This window comes from Aquarana catesbeiana, linkage group LG04 (assembly GCF_042186555.1).
Source record: "Aquarana catesbeiana isolate 2022-GZ linkage group LG04, ASM4218655v1, whole genome shotgun sequence".
Taxonomy (NCBI): Eukaryota; Metazoa; Chordata; class Amphibia; order Anura; family Ranidae; genus Aquarana; species Aquarana catesbeiana.
In genome coordinates, this window is record NC_133327.1 from 10,729,593 (window position 1) to 10,750,164 (window position 20,572).

Genomic DNA, 20,572 nt, shown 5'->3' on the forward strand with positions numbered 1-20,572 from the left:
ATTTAGATAGGAGCCAATTAGCCTTCCAACATGTTCTTGGAGTACCTGGAGGAAACCCACACATGCACAGGGAGAACATGCAAACTCCAGGCAGGTAGTGGCGTGGTTGGGATTCAGACCAATGAACCTAGTGCTGCTAGGCGGAAGTGGTAACCACTTACCCACTGTGCTGGCATGAGAGGGCCAGCAGGACAGCCAGGTGACTGCCACTTTCAGAATAAGATCAGTGGTGCAAGCCCAACCCCCCCATCCTTTTTATTTTTTTTCTCATGGCATGTTGGTTTTGAACCCTGCTAGAGTTCTCTGTGAACTACAGAACATCTATATTATGGCAAGGGGAACATTCTGTGGTACTAGCACATTTCCTGTCACTGTGTGGCAATACTGCTTCTCCATAGAGTGAGCATTGTCAGCCTATACCAGGGTCTCCAAACTTTCTAAGCAAAGGGGCAGTTTACTGTCCTTAAGGCTTTAGGGGGGTCAGACTGTGGCTGGTAGTTGTAGAAAGTCCCTCGGCATCATTGCTTTTAATGGGAGAAATGGTGCCCCATTGATGGTGTCAGTAGGGAGAATGGAGTTTGGAGACCACTTACCTAGGGCAAGAAGGGTGTTACTGGCAGGATCATCAAATAAAAAAATGTAAAAAAAAAAAAACTGAAGAAGCCTCCACATCTGAGGCTGCATTATTTTATACTTTTGCCCTTAGGGTTTAATATGCTTTAAATAGGTCTTCAAGCAAGACAATAACATTGTAAAATGTAAGCTGTGAAATAAAATAGGTTGTAGTAAATTGTAACCTTGGGGTCATCTTTGCAGAAACTTAACTAGATTGTAAATCATGTGAATGTCTCAAGGAAAATCAAGTTTTTCTCTCTATATCAAAACATCTTTATTTTTTTAATAGCAGGTCCCTCCTTCAATGTCTTTTAGTAGTAGTAAAAACCCTAATTTCTTATACACACACATATATATATATATATATATATATATATATATATATATATATATATATATATATATATATATATATACACACACACAGTATCCCATAAAAGTGAGTACACCCCTCACATTTTTGTAAATATTTTATTATATCTTTTCATGTGACAACACTGAAGAAAAGACACTTTGCTGCAATGTAAAGTAGTGAGTGTACAGCTTGGGGTGTACTCACTTTTGTTGTCAGCGGTTTAGACATTAATGGTTGTGTGTTGAGTTATTTTGAACAAATTTACACTGTTATACAAGCTGTACACTCACTACTTTACATTGTAGCAAAGTGTCATTTCTTCAGTGTTGTCACATGAAAAGATATAATAAAATATTTACAAAAATGTGAGGGGTGTACTCACTTATACACATAAGTATTGAACAAGTCACCATTTTTTTAGGTAAATATATTTCTAATGGTGCTATTGACATGACATTTTTGGCAACAACCCATGCAATCCATACATACAAAGAATCCAAAACAAATAAGTTCAGAAATTAAGTTATGTGTAATAAAATGGAATGACACAGGGAAAAAGTACTGAACACATGAAGAAGGGGAGGTGCAAAAAGCCATGGAAAGCCAAGACACAAGCTGAAATCTATCAGTAATTAGAAAGCAATCCTGCCCCTGGTCAGTGCAAATTACTATCAGCTGGTTCATTTTCAACTGACGGCCTATAAAAAGGTGTCACATAACAAACATCTCATGATGGGTAAAAGCGAAGAGCTCTCTCAAGAACTTTGCAACCTTTTTGTTGCAAAACATACTGATGGCATTGGTTACAGAAGGATTTCTAAACTTCTGCATGTTCTAGTGAGCACTGTTGGGGTCATAATCCGTAAGTGGAAAGAACATAATTTCACCATAAACTGTCCACGACCAGGTGCTCCTCGCAAGATTTCTGACAGAGGAGTGGAAAGAATTATCAGAAGAGTTGTCCAAAAGCCAAGGGCCACTTGTAGAGAGCTTCAGAAAGACCAGAAAGTATCGGGTACCATGGTTTCAAGGAAAACCATAAGTAATGCACTAAACCGCCATGGCCTGTATGGACAATCACCACGCAAGAATCCATTGCTGAAGAAAAAGCATGTTGAAGCTTGTTTTAAAGTTTGCTGCACAACATTTAGACAAGCCTGTGAAATACTGGGAGAATATAGTCTGGTCAGATGAGACCAAAGTTGAACTCTTTGGATGCCATAATACACACCATGTTTGGAGGTCAAAGGGCTCATCACTGCACATCACCCCAAAAACACCCCCCTACCAACAGTGAACTTTGGAGGTGGGAACATCAATGTGTGTGGCTGTTTTTCAGCACACGGTACTGGCAAACTTCATATCATTGAAGGAAGGATGAATGGAAAAATGTACCAAGACATTCTTGATAAAAAATCTGCCATCTACCAGGATGATGAAGATGAAACGAGGGTGGACATTTCGGCAAGACAATGATCCCTAACACAAAGCCAATGAAACTCTCAATTAGTTTCAAAGAAATAAAGTAAAGCTGCTGGAATGGCCCAGCCAAATCACCTGACTTGAATCCAATAGAAATTCTATGAAAAGAACTAAAGATCAGAGTCCATAGAAGAGGCTCACGGAACCTTCAAGATTTGAAGACTGTGTGGAAGAATGGGCCAAAATCACATCTGACCAATACATGTGACTAGTTTCTCCATACAGGAGGCGTCTTGAAGCTGTCATTACCAACAAAGGATTTTGTGCCAAGTATTAAATAAATTTCAGTTAGAATGGTCAATACTTGTTTCCTATTTCATTCCATTTTATTACACATAACTTCATTTCTGAATTTATTTGTTTTTGTGTCTTTATATGTATGGATTGCATGGTTTGTTACCGACATGTGGTGAAAATCTCATGTCAATGGCACCTTTAGAAATATATTTACCTAGAAAAAGTGCTTAGTGGGTAAAATATTTATTTTACACGCTGTATATATTTTAAAGGAAGATATCTTTGTTAATGTAATACATCAATAATGTGTATTGAAAAATGCAAACACAATAAAACACAATTTAAAACATTTTCACAAATTTGGTATTTTTAATAGCTGGCAGAATCGTAGACTATCACCAGACCTCAGTAGCTTTTAAGGTTCCTCATTCAGCTGTCTTTTAGTAATAAAAACCATTGTTCCTGATGCAATTTTTTTTTTCATTCCAATAATTCTTTATTAAGAGAAAAAAAAATTAAAAATACAAAGTAAACCACCTGTAGGAGTGCCATGCATAAAAAGGAGTTCACACAAAAGGGAGCACATTCACTTAATAATAATAACTTAATAATAATAATGATGCCATAGGTGAACTAATATTTTTTTCAAGGAAAATGTATTTGTTCATGCAATACGTCAATAAATTGTATTGAGAAATGCAAACACAAATCAACCATTTCCAAAAATTATTTTTTTTGATAGCTGAGGTAATCATAAACTGTCACCAAAGATCAGAAACTTATTTGCAAAACTTTGCTCTACTATTTAAACAATTTTTTCGTTAGATAGAAACCATCAAAACATGGGGGTTGGTTTTCTAAAGGCATTCAGAATCTTCTCTCAATAAATTTATAACTTTGTTCACTCTGAACACCCATTCATGCACGGCTAATATAAATACGCAGGAATTTGCTTTTCACAAGATTGAATAATTGAAGTGAATATTCAGTTTATTTATTGAGTGAAAATTCTTAACTCCTTTTAGTGTATCCCCCTCATTGTGTTCTATTATAGAGAGTTCAATACATACATCTGGCATGATTATTACATTTTATAGCTGAAACAAACCACATGCTTGAAATTTCAGGACTGCATAGATATTTGACAGTGACAACAGCCAAAAACACAGTTTCCTGATTTGTTAATAAAAAGATGTATATATGTTCAACATGCTTAGTTTAGATCTATAAATTCAGGAACTTGTGGTGGCACAAGTGATATCATTAATAGTATTTTCAGATTTATAAAATTACATTTCTTAATGTAATCTACTTCGATTCTCTATAAACAGTCTATTAGTAGTTTTTTGGGTTTTTTTCCTTGTCAAAAGAAGTTTATTGAGTATACAATGTTATAAAGATACATAAAGTAAGTTTACAAGGATCTATAAAGTAAGCTCATTGTTTTACAGTAGGGTTTATATAGGTAAATATCATGAAATTTCAAATATTAAACATTGGGTTCACGTAAACCTAAATTAAAGATATATATCATTTCCTTAGTTACTTTTGTAGGTATTTAAATGATTTATACCTACTATACATATTGTTTACAAGTAGAGTGTATATAGGTCAAATAAATTCTGATAATGAGCTTTAATCGTAAGGTGGAGAAAAGGAAAGAGAAAGAAGAAAAAGGGTTGAAAGGTAGAGGTATGGTCCGCAAGGTTGTCCCGCTCGTCAGTTTATTATTCTTTTTAGTTCTCTTTGAAGCCTTAGAATGGGTGTCTCTGTAAGTCATTTAATCTGTTACCATGGCAACAGGACAGAGTCATTGAAGTTTGACAGGAACTGTTGTTTTATCCAAGGATGCCAAAGTTTTTCAAATTTTGGAATTTGATTTTGATCGATGGCTACCATCTTAGCATGGGACATTGTATTATTCATTCTGTGAATTGTTTCTGCTAGTACCAATGTAGGAGATTTCCATGCCTTGGCCACTGTTTGTTTTGCAGCCGTTATTAGTTGGATCATAAGTTTGAATTGAGAGAGTGTTAACCATTCCGGTTTTAGATTAAGTAAAGTTAAATAAGGATCTGGTTGTATTATTTTTTTAAATATTTTAGATGCAATCACGAAGACTTCCTTCCAGAAGGTTTGGATTACTGGGCACGTCCACCATATGTGTAAATATGTGCCTATTTCTGGGCATCCTCGAAAACAAAGAGTTGAGGTATTAGGTGAATATTTTGCCACTCTAGCGGGTACAAGGTACCAGCGAGTTAGGACTTTATAATTTGTCTCCAGTGCTAAGATGTTGGGTGAAGATGACTTAGATGTGAGCCATATGTTAGACCAGTCCGTATCTTCTAAAGTTCGTCCCAGGTCCTCCTCCCACCTCTGAACGTAAGAGGGTCTATTAAGATTTGCTACTCCATATAATTGATTATAAAGTGATGAAATTGTACCTTTAGCAAATGGATCTTTTGTACAGATTGATTCAAAAATGGATAATTGGGATAATGGTGTATCCCCCTTTAGGAACGGTGTATAGAAATTTTTGATTTGGAGATATCTAAATATCTCAGAGTTTGGTAGATCATATTTTTCTCTAAGCGATGGGAATGAAAGGAACGATTTAGATGCTATGAAGTCATTTAGTGTCTGAATGGCTGATGTTGTCCAAGCTTTAAAAGAATTTGGGTAGATCCGTGCCGGATAAAAGGCCGGATTTCTGATAAAAGAAAGGAGAGGATTGTGTGGAGATTGTAACTGATATTTGGTTTTTAGTTTATCCCAGAGAGATAAGAAGTGTTTAGTTATGGGATTATGAATTTTAAAGCGGTCTTTACGATCAAGCCATAATAAATTTGATATTAATAGAGGGTCATTTTCTGAAGCCTCTATAAATACCCATAATGGGATTTCCTGTTTTGCATGGTATTTGGACAGATTGGCCAAATGTGCTGCTCTGTAGTAGTTAGTAAAATTAGGGTATCCCAGGCCTCCTTTATTTTTGGGAAGATGTAGTGTGTGTATAGGTATACGTGGTTTAGAAGAGCCCCATATAAACGAAGTTGCTCTTTTTTGTACTATTCTCAAAAAATAGGAAGGAATTGGAATAGGGAGGACTCTGAATAGATAAAGCAATTTGGGTAGAATAGTCATTTTGATTGCATTAATCTTCCCTATCCAGGATAAAGGAAGTTGCGACCATTGTTTTATTAGATTTGTGATCTGTCTTAATACAGGAGGATAATTGGTTGAGAATAAGTCAGAATGAGATGCTGTTAAATGAATTCCAAGATATGGGATTGATTTTTCTGCCCATGTGAATGGGAGTGCAGCCCTAGCCAGGATCAATTCCATGTTTGTGAGTGAAATATTAAGCACTAGGCATTTCTTAGGATGAATCATAAGGCCGGATAGGGCTGCAAATCCATCAAGAGCTGGTATTAAGTTAGGGCCAGAGACCTGTGGTGATGATAGAAAAAGTAATATATCGTCTGCAAATATACATAATTTGTGTGTAATACCTCCTACTTCAATGCCAGTTATAGTTTGGTTTGTTCTGATGTATTGGGTCATGGGTTCGAGTATAAGGGCAAATAATAAGGGAGATAATGGGCAACTCTGTCGGGTACCTCTTTCGATATTAAAGGCTTCAGATTTGTATCCAGCATATTTTATATAGGCTTTGGGTTTATTATATAATGCTTTGATCCATGTTAAAAAGTGGGGTCCAAAACCCCATTTTTGTAATGAATATTGCATATATTGCCAGGATACTGTGTCAAATGCCCTCTTAATATCGAGAGATAGAAAACATAAAGGGATTTTCCGTTTTTTAGCAATATGTGCCAATAACACTGCCCTGCGTATATTATCGCCTGCCTGTCTATTTGGCATGAAGCCTACTTGATCTCTATGTATTAATTTTCCTATAATGCTATTGAGACGTTTTGCTATTATTTTTGCTAATAATTTAATATCGAGGTTTAACAGAGAGATAGGCCGATAATTCACACAGGAAGTATCATCAGAAAGGGGTTTTGGGATCATACAAACAATTGCCATTAGTGTTTCTTGCCGAAAAGAATGTCCATCTAGAAGTTTGTTAAAAGTTTTTTGGGTTTTTTTCAGATTTGTTTGTTTTGTGGTGGTTATAAACAGAAGTGAAGTGAGATCTGGAGCTTTGAAAAAAAATTATATATATATATATATATATATATATATATATATATATATATATATATATATATATATATATACAGTTGTGCTCATAAGTTTACATACCCTGGCAGAATTTATGATTTCTTGGCCATTTTTCAGAGAATATGAATGATAACCCAAAAACTTTTATTTCACTCATGGTTAGTGTTTGTCTGAAGCCATTTATTATCCGTCAACTGTGTTTACTCTTTTCAAATCATAATGACAACAGAAACTACCCAAATGACCCTGATCAAAAGTTTACCTACCCCAGTTCTTAATACCATGTATTGCCCCCTTTAACATCAATGACAGCTTGAAGTCTTTTGTGGTATTTGTGGATAAGGCTCTTTATCTTCTCAGATGGTAAAGCTGCTCGTTCCTCTTGGCAAAAAGCCTCCAGTTCCTGTAAATTCTTGGGCTGTCTTGCATGAACGGCACGTTTGGGATCTCCCCAGAGTGGCTCAATAATATTGTGGTCAGGAGACTGAGATGGCCACTTCAGAACCTTCACTTTATTGTGCTGTAGCAAATGACAGGTCGACTTGGCCTTGTGTTTTGGATCATTGTCATGTTGGAATGTCCAAGTACGTCCCATGGGCAGCTTCCTGGCTGATGAATGCAAATGTTCCTCCAGTATTTTTTGATAACATACTGCATTCCTCTTGCCATCAATTTTGACCAAATTTCCTGTGCCTTTGTAGCTCACACATCCCCAAGCGATCCACCTCCGTGTTTCACACTAGGAATGGTGTACCTTTCATCATAGGCCTTGTTGACTCCTCTCCAAACGTAGAGTTTATGGTTGTGGCCAAAAAGCTCAATTTTGGTCTCATCACCACAAATGATTTTGTGCCAGAAGGTTTGAGGCTTGTCTCTGTGCTGTTCAGCATATTGTAAGTGGGATACTTTGTGGCATTTGCGTAGTAATGGCTTTCTTCTGGCGACTCGACCACGCAGCCCATCTTTCTTCAAGTGCCTCCTTATTGTGCATCTTGAAACAGCCACACCACATGTTTTCAGAGAGTCCTGTATTTCACCTGAAGTTATTTGTGGGTTTTTCTTTGCATCACAAACAATTTTCCTGGCAGTTGTGGCTGAAATTTTAGTTGGTCTACCTGACCATGGTTTGGTTTCAGCTGAACCCCTCATTTTCCACTTCTTGATTAGAGTTTGAACACTGCTGATTGGTATTCTCAATTCCTTGGATATCTTTTTATATCCCTTTCCTGTTTTATACAGTTCAACTACCTTTTCCCGCAGATCCTTTGACAATTCTTTTGCCTTCCCCATGACTCAGAATCCAGGAACATCAGTGCAGCACTGGATGAAAGATGCAAGGGTCTGTCAGGAATCCAGAAACTTATTGACCTTTTATATACACACACACACTAATTACAAGCAAACACATCACAGGTGAGGATGTTTACCTTTAATAGCCATTCAAATCCCTTTTGTGTCAACTTGTGTGCATGTTATCAGGCCAAAATCACCAGGGTATGTAAACTTTTGATCAGGGTCATTTGGGTAGTTTCTGTTGCCATTATGATTTAAAAAGAGTAAACACAGTTGACTGATAATAAATGGCTTCAGCCAAACACTAACCATGAGTGAAAGAAAAGTTTTTGTGTTATCATATTCCCTGAAAAATGGCCAAGAAATCAAAAATTCTGCCAGGATATGTAAACTTATGAGCACAAGTGTGTGTGTGTGTGTGTGTGTGTGTGTGTGTGTGTGTGTGTGTGTGTGTGTGTGTATAAATACTTTTTTTTTTTCTTATTCAATACTTTAATATTCGTACATATTTGTGTGGTTGGCACTCCTGTGGGTGTGGCGCTCAGGAAATAAGGCCTCATGGATATCACAATGGCCAGTTGGAGGGAAATGGTGAGCGTAGACCATTTAAATGGCACAGATAGGTTGAACTAGGTGAGAACGGCTTAACAAAAGGGGATTTGTCTCATTCCCAAAATGTTGCCACCCATTTGGTTTTCCTCCCTATCTTGGTATCTGTAATATTTGCTATTCTTTTGTGTTCACATTAATGTAATTCAGACTTGGATACACCTTTTTTATCTCGATGTACTAATCTCGATAAATACCCTATGCCCTTGCATTTGTTAATATGCCATGTATCGCTTAACTTTGCATATTACATATATAGTACTTTTCATATGTGGACATTGTTGAACTGATATGTTTATCCATGTAAGGAACTTGTGCTGTAGTATTTTGCTACCTTATTAATCACTGTTGGTGTCTATGTGATAGGACCTGTTGTCATTCAAGGTCATCATGGGTCTAGAAGGATTTTAGATCTGTTTAATATTGTTTGTGTGTGTGTGGGCATCACAGTGGTTAGCACTCCTGCCCAGCAGCATTAGGGTCGTCTGTTCGAATCCCAACCACAGCACTACCTGCACAGAGTTTGCATGTTGTCTTTGTGCCTGCGTGGGTTTCCAGTTTCCTCCCACCCTTCAAAGACATGCTGGTAGGTTCATTGGCTCTGGTCTAAATTGGCCCTAGTATGTGTAAGTATTAATGTGAGTTAGGGACCTTAGATTGTAAGCTCCTTGAGGGTAGGGACTGGTGTGAATGTAAAATATATATGTAAAGCGCTGCATAAAATGACGGTGCTATTTATATAAGTACCTGTAATAAATAAATGTGTGCAACCCTTATAACAGTTCTGCCTGACCCCATGCACGCATATTAGCTAGCAGAACATGCTGGTGGTTATGGATGCCCAAAGTTATTGGTTGACTATCGTTGGTCTATATCTAGTTTCTACACACATCAGTCTGATGTAAGCTTTTAGTTTATCAGAGCTATTGCACAACTTCAACTTGTCTCAACAATATCGTGGAACCTTACACCTCCTGCTAACAGGTGCAGAAGTTGTTTGTCTGGCCCAAATGTGTGAACAAAACAAATTTCAAACTAATGGGTGTAGAAGTCATAGGTTGCAGGGCATCTACAGACTACCTAAGGTCTATGTTGTGGTTTGGACTCTTTATGGAGATTTTCATTGTCAATTGTCAGTCTGCTCTCATTAAAAGTACCATCAAACTCTATATTTTGTTCTATGCTTATAAATCCTTAACTATAAATGGTTGCTGCATATATAGCCATGTAAAGTTGAATCTTGGCGGTCTTGCTGCTCTAGAAAATACCTTGCTGTTCCTCTAGGGCAGGAGTCTCCAAACTTTCTAAACAAAGGACCAGTTTACTGTCCATCAGATTTTAGAGGGGCCAGACTGTGGCTTGTGGTCGGTAACAATGCCCCATCGGTGGTAAGAAGAATAGTGTCCTATTGTTGGGATCAGTGAGAGAAATGGTGTCCTATCATTGGCGTCCGTGAAAGGAACAATGCCCCATCGTTGGTGTCCATGAAAGGAATAGTGCCCCATCATTGGTATCAGTGAGAGGAATAGTGCCTCTTCATTTGTGTCTGTGAAAGGAATAGTGTCCCATTGTTGGTGCAAAGCTCTTACAATAGACTCTTAGGAAGCTTGTTAAGGCTCAGGTGCCACCCAAACACCTCACACCTCACATAATACAGCCCAGCAATGCAGGAATTAAATGTGAGAGATAACAAGCAAACTTTATCACTGAAATCGATTTTTTGACTGCATCGAAACGTTTTTTGAGGCTCATTTCTTTTTCTCCATTGGATACATTGGGTTAAAATGTCTGCAGCAGGTGGGATAGTGGTCAACATTCTGCATTCCTGCTTGTGTACCACCTTTACAGAGCTGAGACTAAGCAAATGTTTGGGCTGTTGTACAAGGTTTTTCTTTTTGTTTTTTTGAGAAACCGAGAATGTTTTTGCATTTTGTCATCATTTTGTGTTTTTCTGTGGGTTGGATTCCAATTCTGTGGGTTGGGTTGACCCTACAGCCACTCAAATGACCATATTGCTTACAGCAGTGCAGTATTTGAAAGAGATGTTTATGCTTGTTGAACGTTATGACCTATCCCTTCATGTGGTTGGGCAAAGTTGACCATAAAAGGCCCAGTTATATCTAGAAAGAGGTTCTTTGTGATAACTGGGCCGTTTGACTTCCTTAGGGCTGTGATAGGAGCCTGTGGCCATAGGTAGTGTTGGTATCGCACAGTGATATACTGGTGTATAAGGGTCCAAACAGGGCTTGATTCTTGACATGGAGGAATAATCAAACGACTCCATGTGTACGAGGCTTTAGCCAAGCTCCACACAATGAGATTATTAAAGGAATGATCGTCTGGGTGGTTTGATTTTTTTTTTTTTTTTTTTTTTTTTTTGCATGCTTGTAGTCTCCATATCGGAAATGAAGAGGTTACTAAAGTTACGTAACTCCTCATATGACAGAATACAACTTCGGAAGTGATGTAAAATGAAAAAAAAATGGCCCTTTAAGAGCTATGGGTGGAAATGATGTTGTGACGTCGCTTCTGCCCTGCAATGATATGGAGACGGGTGGGGGCCATCTTCCCCTCCCTCGTCTCCATGTCAGGCCAATAGAAGGACGAGATCGCCGCTGCCGATGGCTACGGTAAGCGGCGGAGGGCACCGGATCGTGGCGGGGGCCCTCTCCCACCGCCGATTAAAGGGATTTCACAGTGAATCCGCCAGAGAGACCACTTTTATCTTAAACCCGACTGCTCACTGAAGAAGAGGATACCGGGGTTATGGCAGCTAGCTGCTGTCATAACAATGATAACCTCCTTCAAAGTACCGACGTATAACAACGGTGGGCGGTCCGGAAGTGGTTAAAAAGGTTTATCTTGAACTGGAAGTTAAATTGTAAGCCTGGTAAAACGTAAACACACATATAGTAAATCTCTGTAATACACAGGCCCGGATTTACTCCCTTTGCCGTCCCAAGGCCAGGTCCTTCAATGCCCCCCCCCCCATACACACACACCACCTTTCTCGTCCTTTATCTATGACTACTACAATAGATCAATTAAAAACATATCTCCACACACGAGAACACTGAAAATAACTGGCTTTAATTGTACAGACTGAAAATACTCTGTAATGCAGAAAATACCTTTTAAAGATTATTCGATTTTATTAAAGATAGCAGTAAGAAACTCCCTACAATTTTTTTAGTTCTAACTTTTCTTTTGGCAAACTCATCGATAATATCTTCGTAGGACAAAGTATTTAAAAGTTCTGACTCAATGGCAAGTAAAGCTAAACTGTTCAGTCTTTCTTGACCCAAAGATGATCGTAAATATTTCTTTATGCAAATACATTTCATTCATTTTAATGCATGACAGCTCAGTTGCAGTGCATAGAAACAGTATGCATTTTGCACCACACTGCTCAGCACGCAGTGGCGCTGTTGCAGTTGGAATAGGACACATAGAAAACAATTGTTTTCTATTGCCCTTGCAGAGACCTGTGTTTTGCTAGTGCAGAAATCACAGACCCCACTTTTACATCAGTGTCCTCAGTCCCCCCTTTACATCACTTACCCCTTTTACATCACGACCCCCTTTTACATCCTTAGCCCCCCCTTACGTCACATCCCCCCCGCCTTATCACAAATCCCCATCACAGACCCCCCATTACAGACTGACCCATCACAGACTGACCCCCCCATCACAGACCCCTCATTACAGACTGACCCCCCATCACAGACCCTCATTACAGACTGACCCCCACATCACAGACCCCCATTACAGACTGACCTGACCCATAGCAGACCCCCCATCATAGACGGACCCCCCCCCCCCCATCACAGACTGACCCCCCAACACAAACTGGTCCTGACCCATCACAGACTGACTCCCCATCACAGACTGACCCCCCCAATCACAGACTGACCCCCCCAATCACAGACTGAGCCCCCATCAAACTCCTTTACAGCACAGCACTCCCCCCTCCCCAAAAAACCCTACCTTATTCACACAAGACATGGAGCCTGGCCGCTCTGGACAATGGGCGGGATTCTTCACGTTAAAAGTGAGTGATTTATTGCTGGGACCGCCCCACTGCCTAGCAACCAATCACCCACTTCTTAACTTAAAAAGTCCTGCCCTTTGTCTAGAGCAGCCGCTTTTCATGTGAATAAGACAGGCAATGTGGGGAGGGGGCAGTGCAGTAAAATTAGAGAAGGCACGGACCTGCCGCACCTGCCATGTTGCTATGTTAATGCGGGTGGGGGGGCGGCCACGAAAGCCAAGAAGTGGCCGCAGGAGTGGCGCAGCCCCTGCACCACTGCCGCCCTGAGGCCTGGCCTCGGTGGCTTTGTGGGAAATCTGGCCCTGGTAATGCATGGACATTTTTCCATGTTTTACTCCTTTAAAAGCTGAAATTACAGAAAATAACCATTGCATTGGCCCTGCCAGAAATCTAGTGAGTTCCTAACTCCTTGTTGTTGGCTGGCAGTGCTGCCTTGAAGTGTTGTCAACCCTGCTTGAGTTCCTCTCTGTCAGGCTATGGCACGCCACCTCTTCCTACCCCATCTATTCTCCTTTATATGCATATATTGATTTCTTTCCCAGAAAAACAGTGCTGCTGCCTTGACTCTCAAAGTCCTGTGTGCATACTTTAAATAGGGAAAGGGTTGTATGTTTGAGGACCTGCCTTTCATCAAAAGGTTAAGGTTACAATTTTATAACAAGGTTACAAATCCGATGCCCAAAATCTTGGGAAGCCAGCCTTCCTGTGGTTTCTGCACAGTGCATGAACACAAACAAGCAGAAAACTTTTTATACACTGCTCAAAAAAAGTAAAGGAACACTTTAAAAACACTATCAAAGTGAAAGAAATTATGCAGCAGGCTAGTCTATTTGGCAGTTTGATGATCTTTGGAAAGGTCAAGAAAGTCATCCTATGACAGAGGAAGGAGCAGCATAAAGTAGCTTTGTAATACCCCTGCCCTACTTGCAGAAAAAAAACATGCTTTCTCTATAGCTGTAGAAGCCCAGGTAATTTTTTTTTTTTTTTTTTTTATTGGAGTATAAATTCTTGAGCTTTAGCGCTTTCATTTCTATGTACCAGAAAGCCTATGTGGAGGGTGACCGCTTGATGATTAAATTGCCCATAACTCCAGTAATACAGCTTGGCAGCCCAAACACTGATAAAGTTGCCATGGATGTGTGAGCAGGCGGCTTGCGCTGTTGGCAGTAGGGGTAGCGGGGCACAAAGCTGGCATGGACTTGGACCTCAAGATGATTAATTCTTCCCCATCAACTGAATAGTTTCCTGGGGCTGGCACCATCCTGCCTGTCTTCATGCCCTGCTGGCTCTGTGTGCACTGGCCCATGCTTATTAAATTTCTTATCAACATACAAAATTGGTGACCATGGGGTTCTTGTTTATAAGATCAAAACGCCTCTCTAAACTTGCTTGGCTCAGTGAGGAGAGAGAAAAGGGGGGAGGAAAAACATGTTTGTACTGAGAATTCTTCGTTCGGGAGCATTACTTCATATCAGTAGTCAGTTACAGTCATTAAGTTGTCAGAAGCGGAATTCAGAAGAGTAAGTGGAGACGGGTGTTGCCAGTTTCTGGTACAGGGGAGTGCCTGCTGATTGGCAAGACTCACTCAGATGGAAAATGGTGGCTTGCAAGGAACAGGTGGTCTGCGGCGCTCTTATACTGCACGATATATGGGGAGTTTGTAAAAGAGCTTTACTCGGTGCATACTTGTACGAAGCTATAGCTACCTTTATAATATCATGCTTTATATCACACTAATGATGTTGTCCATTGACCATTTGATTTGACTGTGAAGTATTAGTCTAACTATAAGTGGAAGTGTCTTCAAGAGCCAAAGGCGGTAAATCATCTGCCTATCCTTTGTAGCCAAAATATCACCATACCAGGTTCTCTTGGATAAACTAAAGTTCTGTCAGCAGAAACCAATAAGGTGGAGCTTACAGTACACACAACAAGAGGCCATCTACTCATTCTTCAAGTCTGATGCAACATTTTCGCAGTCAGACTTCAAAAGGTATTCCTGATTATACCCAAAGTTGTTCACCATGTATTAGAATTGAAGAATGTACCCTGTGCCTCCTCATGTGGTTATTCCTTGTAGCCCAGGATCCATTGCTATTTCTCATACAATGTACCCAAAAGGCTAAAGTAGTACACCAGGGATCCTCAAACTACGGCCCTCCAGCTGTTACGGAACTACACATCCCATGAGGCATTGTTAGAACACTGACATTCACAGACATGACTAGGCATTATGGGAATTGTAGTTCCTGAGCAACTGGAGGGCCGAAGTTTGAAGACCCCTATAGTACACAAAGATCAGTACCTCACAGAAGATGAACAGACTATCCAGATCCCCCACCCAGACATGGGAAAGTACTTAAAGCATAGTTCCACCCAAAAATGGAACTTGACCATTTTTGATCCCCTAACATGCCACATTTGGCATGTTATTTTTTTTTTGGGGGGGGAGCGGGTACCCTGTTCTTAGAGGCACCCAGCTTCTACTTCCTCCCCTGGCCCCGGAAGGAAGATCACCTCTCCCCCCTCCCTCCCTGCAATCTTCTGGGACACGTCACAGGTCCCAAAAGATTGCCTGGCCATTCACAGTGTGGCATGCGCCCGGCTGTAAAGCCACAGCTGGGTGCCCACAGAGATGCCGGCGCCACGGAGAGGAGTGAGGCTTCCTGCACCCGCATCGCTGGACCGTGGGTTAGGTGAATGTCCGATTATTGAAAGTGACAATTGCGCAGTCATGCGACCCTGTACGCAAATTAAATTTTTATCATTTTTTTCCCCACAAATATAACTTTCTTTTGGTGGTATTTGATCGCCACTGGGGTTTTTGTTTTTTGTGCTACAAATAAAAAGACTAAAAATTTAGAGAAAGAAAAAGTTTTTCTTCGTTTCTGTTACAAAACTTTTGTAAATAAGTAAGTTTTCTCCTTACTGATGAGGCAGCACTGATTGGCACTGATGAGGTGGTAATGATGGGCACTTATATGCAGCACTGATGAGCACTGATAGGCGGTACTGATAAGCAGCACTGGGCACTGATAGGTGGCAATGATATGCAGCACTGATAGGCGGCACCGATAGGTGGCACTGATGGGCACTTATAGGAGGCACTGATGGGCAATCATAAGTGGCACTGGTGGGCACTGATGGGCAGCATTGATAGATGGCACTGATAGACAGCACTGATCAGAAGGCACTGGCAGGCATCATTGGACACAGAGTGCCATCCTAATGGGCACTGGTTGGCTCCTCTAGTGGGCATCCCTGGTGGTCTGAAGTTGGCATCGTCGATGGGTCTGCACTGATAAGCAACTAATAATCAGACCTCTCCTGTCAGGATTGCAGCCATTCGGCTCTCTTCTACTCACACCTGTCAGTGCAAGTGGAGGAAAAGCAGATAAACGGCTCTTCCTGTTTAAACTGTGATCAGCTGTGATTGGACACAGCTGATCACATGGTAAAGAGCCTACGTCACAGGCTCTTTACCTAGATCAGAGATGCAGTGTGTCAGACTGCCACACCACACCACCGATTGCCGTGCTGTGCGCCCCCCACGGCTAATCCTGACTGGACGTCGGATCGGCCTGAAAAACTGAGAGGCGGTCCCGATTTGGTCTGTCCTGTTGAAAGGGCCCTAAAGCAACAGGTTTAGTTCAGCTTTAATGGTCAGAAGCCCCTCTCATCCTATGAGTAGCCATAAACAGTCCCATCTAAGCCTAAAGCCTGGTACAAGCTGTTATTTGTTTTTTGTTTTTTTGTGTTTTTTTTTTCATTCAACCCAGCGGGCTGAACAAAAAAAATGAAGCACTTGGGAGGAGCTGCTGTACTAGCTATGCAATGTTAGTACATTAATCTCCCCCACTGCGCTATTGACGGTCCCCCACCAAAACACCCCAGTCAGCAAACCTTTCTAAGTCATGCCCCTTCTACAGAAGCTGGTCAGATGGCCAGCTTCTGTCGGATAGGCTGCTGTACACACGGGCCTAAATGTCGCGGTGCCTGGTGACATTGGTGACGTCAGCAGAAAGCGGACTTCAGTCCGCTCTCTGCTGAAAATGGGTCACAGGAGTGCAAAACGAACTGCACTCCTGTGATCCATAGGAGATGTACAGTCAAACAAGCTTTGGCTGGACTTCTCCTTTAATCATACAGTACAGGTCACAGGCTTGATATTTACAGACCCTGGGTTATAAGCTGGTACCTTCAGGTGATTGGACATTGGCAAAGCTTTAGAGTAAATGTCCCCTGGGTGTCCCCCTATAACCCTATCTTACTTCACGAGCCTTCAGTTTTTGTAGTGTCCTAATGTGATGGACCTCTTCTCCCTTACGGAGAAATCACTCTAAGCCTAACTGCAATCAACTCTTCACTGTTTTTTAATACATCAATAAAAGCAGTGTATCTAAAGTTTTGCTTGCACTAGTAGCTGTTATTATTTAAAACAGGCTGCAGTTTCCATCATTGATGGATCTTTCCCTTTTCTCCAGTTTTTTTTTTTTTTTCCAGTGTCCACAAATCCATGTTCTATACCATAGACAAAGTAAAAAGTCATATTAGGACCTGAGTGCCTGTGGGTTGATTTCTTATCTCCTATGCCTACTGATGATCTGCCCATCCATAGACAGCTTAGTTCACACATGTCAAAAGGGAGGACTTGGTAACTATATTCCTGGTTGGTGCACAAAAAGTTGTAAAGACCCCGATAGCTCATTATACTCATGAGCCCAGTGATAGCTTTGCATTTTAATACATTAAAATGAATGCACACAATAGCATATGCCCATGTCTTCTGCAGTTTTGTCCCCAGGTCAGGCACATCCTGCATTCAGTTTGTTGATATCTCTGCAAGATCGAAAAAAAATTCTTTGATTTGTTCGTTACTATAATAAATTATGTTCTAATACTGAGAGGACCAAGGTGGTTCTCCAAAACACGCAAGCAAAGTCCTCAAACCCATGTTGGACTTGAGATGAAAGTGAAATGCAGAGCTTTTATTCGGATCATTGCTGGAATTTCTCTGTCATAATGTTTGTCTTAAAAGCTTGGGCTGTCTTCCTCTTGGATGGACACCTGGCCAACAGTCAATTGATCAAGCAATATTTCATCTCTTTTAATAAGGCTTCTCATGGGAATGCAGTAGTTTAACTTTGACTATGATGGATTTTTTTTCTGCGAAATATCAAACTGTAAAAATTGTAGAGAAGTTCCTTTAGACTCTGATTTTATTAAAGGAAATGTCTGGCCAACTATGTGGCCATTAGATCTTTAACTATTTTGCAACCAGTAAAATCTTAGTGTATGCAAACCCAACAATTCATTTCTATTTTGTTGTCGTTCAGTAATTGGCACATACATATATGTTTCAAAAAATGCAAAAAATTTACTTTTTCTGGGAGGATTCGGTCTGCGTGTAAAAATTAGAGTGCTTCTAAAGCCTGCATTCCATGCATTAGGGTACATAAAAAAATTTGAGCTGCAGGATCAATATAGGTATTAATCCCATACAGTTACCGTGCTAGATTGGACTTAGAGATGAGCAGATCATCTCTTGCATTTTAGGCCCCTGTTAAGCACTGGTTGAACTATTTTTGCTCTTCCTGTCAGTTTGAGGAGACCATCTACTTTGGAGCCCATGGCATTGCTTAACCCTTTCCTCGAGCATCAACCTAAAAGATAGGTAACATGCAATGGCTAGGTGTCGTCATTCCACAAGTGAACTAGCCAAAGTAACATTTCAACCTACCACATCTTGGACTCCTTTGTTCTAATAGAGTGTAGGGTTTAATGTTGGTTGAACTAGATGGACTTGTGTCTTTTTTCTGTAGATAAAAGTAAGTAATTTGCTCTGTTCTCCTGGAAAAAAAACATACAGGAGAAGAAAGTGAAACCTGTGAGGACAGCAACATGGGACGTTACCAATTTTATTATTAGATTTATTACTTTTGCGGCATAATTAAAAGTTCTTCTCATCTATGGCATACTGACGTGTTCTTTCTTTAATCCTCCAGGATGAAGCTAATGCAGACTCTGAAGAAAGTGAAGAAAAGGAACAAGAGACTCCAAGCCCTAAAAATGAGGTTGAGTTGAGTAATACGGTGACCAGTTCTTTATCGGTAACTCAATACTTTGCCAAACGAATGGCAGAGCTTAAAAAATCTCAGTCTAGGCGTACAGAGTCTGCCCAGCAGAGCGCCGAAGCCAGCCCAGCAGACAGCTCAGACTGTTCTACCGAGCCCAAGAAAAAACACAAAAAGAAGAAACCTAGTCAGAATGATGTTGACTATGAGAATGAGTCGAAGCTGGTGGAAAGGAATGAGGAAGAATATCCCGTGCATGAACGGAAAAAGTCAAAAAGCAAAAAAAATCGTTGTGAGATCACTGATGGTACAGAGGAACAAGAGGAGCCTGAACAAGTCCAGGAGGATGAACTGAAAAGAAAGAAAAGTAAAAACAAAAGGAATAAGGAGGCTTTGGACCAGATTGAAAAGAAGGAAGATACTCCTCTTCCGATTGAGGATGCTTCTACTGAGGAACCAAAGAAGAAGAAAAAGAAGAAGAAGCAAAAGTCCCATGATTAGATCATTTTAGTGCCATATTAAAATAGCAATATGAAATTGGAGACTCTTCTATATACTCTTCTGCCTTTTGATAAGATATTATTATAAATGCTGGGTGCATATTGCATCTGGTGCTTACCATTCACAACGTTCATGGCTGCTCAGGGGACTTTGCAACAGTAATCCCACCCATTAAGAGCGCCCCAGCATCAGGGAAGGAATAATACCGAGGGCATCTTTGCTGTGAGCCAGCAGTGAAGTGAGCTTTTTGCATGCTGCTAATGTGTATGGAGCCATTTGGCTCATTCTACCTTGAATGGGGATCGTTCTTCAGGTATTTGGATTACGTTCTTGGCACCCCATGTGGCACCCACCTGTACGTATGAATTTGTTCTGTAACTACTAGATACAATTTATTTATCACTGCCAAGATGCCTTGAATGAAGCAGCATGAAATGTAAAAGCCTGCAATCTCAATCATGTTTTAAATCTTTATGTGAAACATTTATAAATGCAGTAAAACCTTAGTTTGAGAGCGTTTTGCAAGACAAGCAAAATTTTTTTAATAAATTTTGACTTGATATACAAGTAGCGTCACATTACAACTGAGTATAAAATAGAAGAGGGCGCCTCTAAGTGTAGCAATACGGTTACATTTAATGGAGGTACAACATTTAGTAACATATTGCTACACTTAGAGGCGCCTCTCTTCTCTTTTATACTCTGTAGCTCCTGATGAATTTTGCCTCTAATCCCCTTGTGGAGGCTTCCGTTTGTGGATGGACATTTTATGGTTACACAACCTATCACGTTGCTATAATCTTTTTATATGGACTAAAAAACTGAAGGATTTATGAATAAATGGTTGTAGAACGAATCATCTGAGTTTCCATTATTTCTTTTGGGGAAACTTGCTTTGATATACAAGTGCCTTGGATTACAAACATGTTTCTGGAACGAATTATGCTCGCAATCCAAGGTATTACTGTAAATGATTTTAGAATGTTAGTAGTCTGAAAACTGAGCTTTCTAACCTTGGCCGTCTAGATCACGAGAAGTAATGTTAAGGAAACCTGGGGCTGCCATGCTGACCTTCTGAAAATATTAATTAATTGGCTGTCTCTACTTTTACAAAGTCATCAACCCAAAACAGCTTGGCTGTTTGTTAACCCAGATCACTTA

The 20,572-nt window shown here is 40.2% G+C and overlaps 1 protein-coding gene across 1 annotated transcript in view; it reads left to right on the forward strand.

Annotated features, from left to right (window-relative positions):
* The window catches only part of LOC141139049 (PIN2/TERF1-interacting telomerase inhibitor 1-like), a 207,469-nt gene extending 187,202 nt beyond the window's left edge, over positions 1–20,267 (forward strand). Inside the window, exon 7 of the mRNA XM_073624825.1 lies at positions 18,842–20,267. Within this exon, the coding sequence (XP_073480926.1) occupies positions 18,842–19,411 (570 nt within the window). The 3' untranslated portion in view covers positions 19,412–20,267. The remainder of the gene's footprint in view (positions 1–18,841) is intronic.
* Positions 20,268–20,572: the final 305 nt, after the last annotated feature.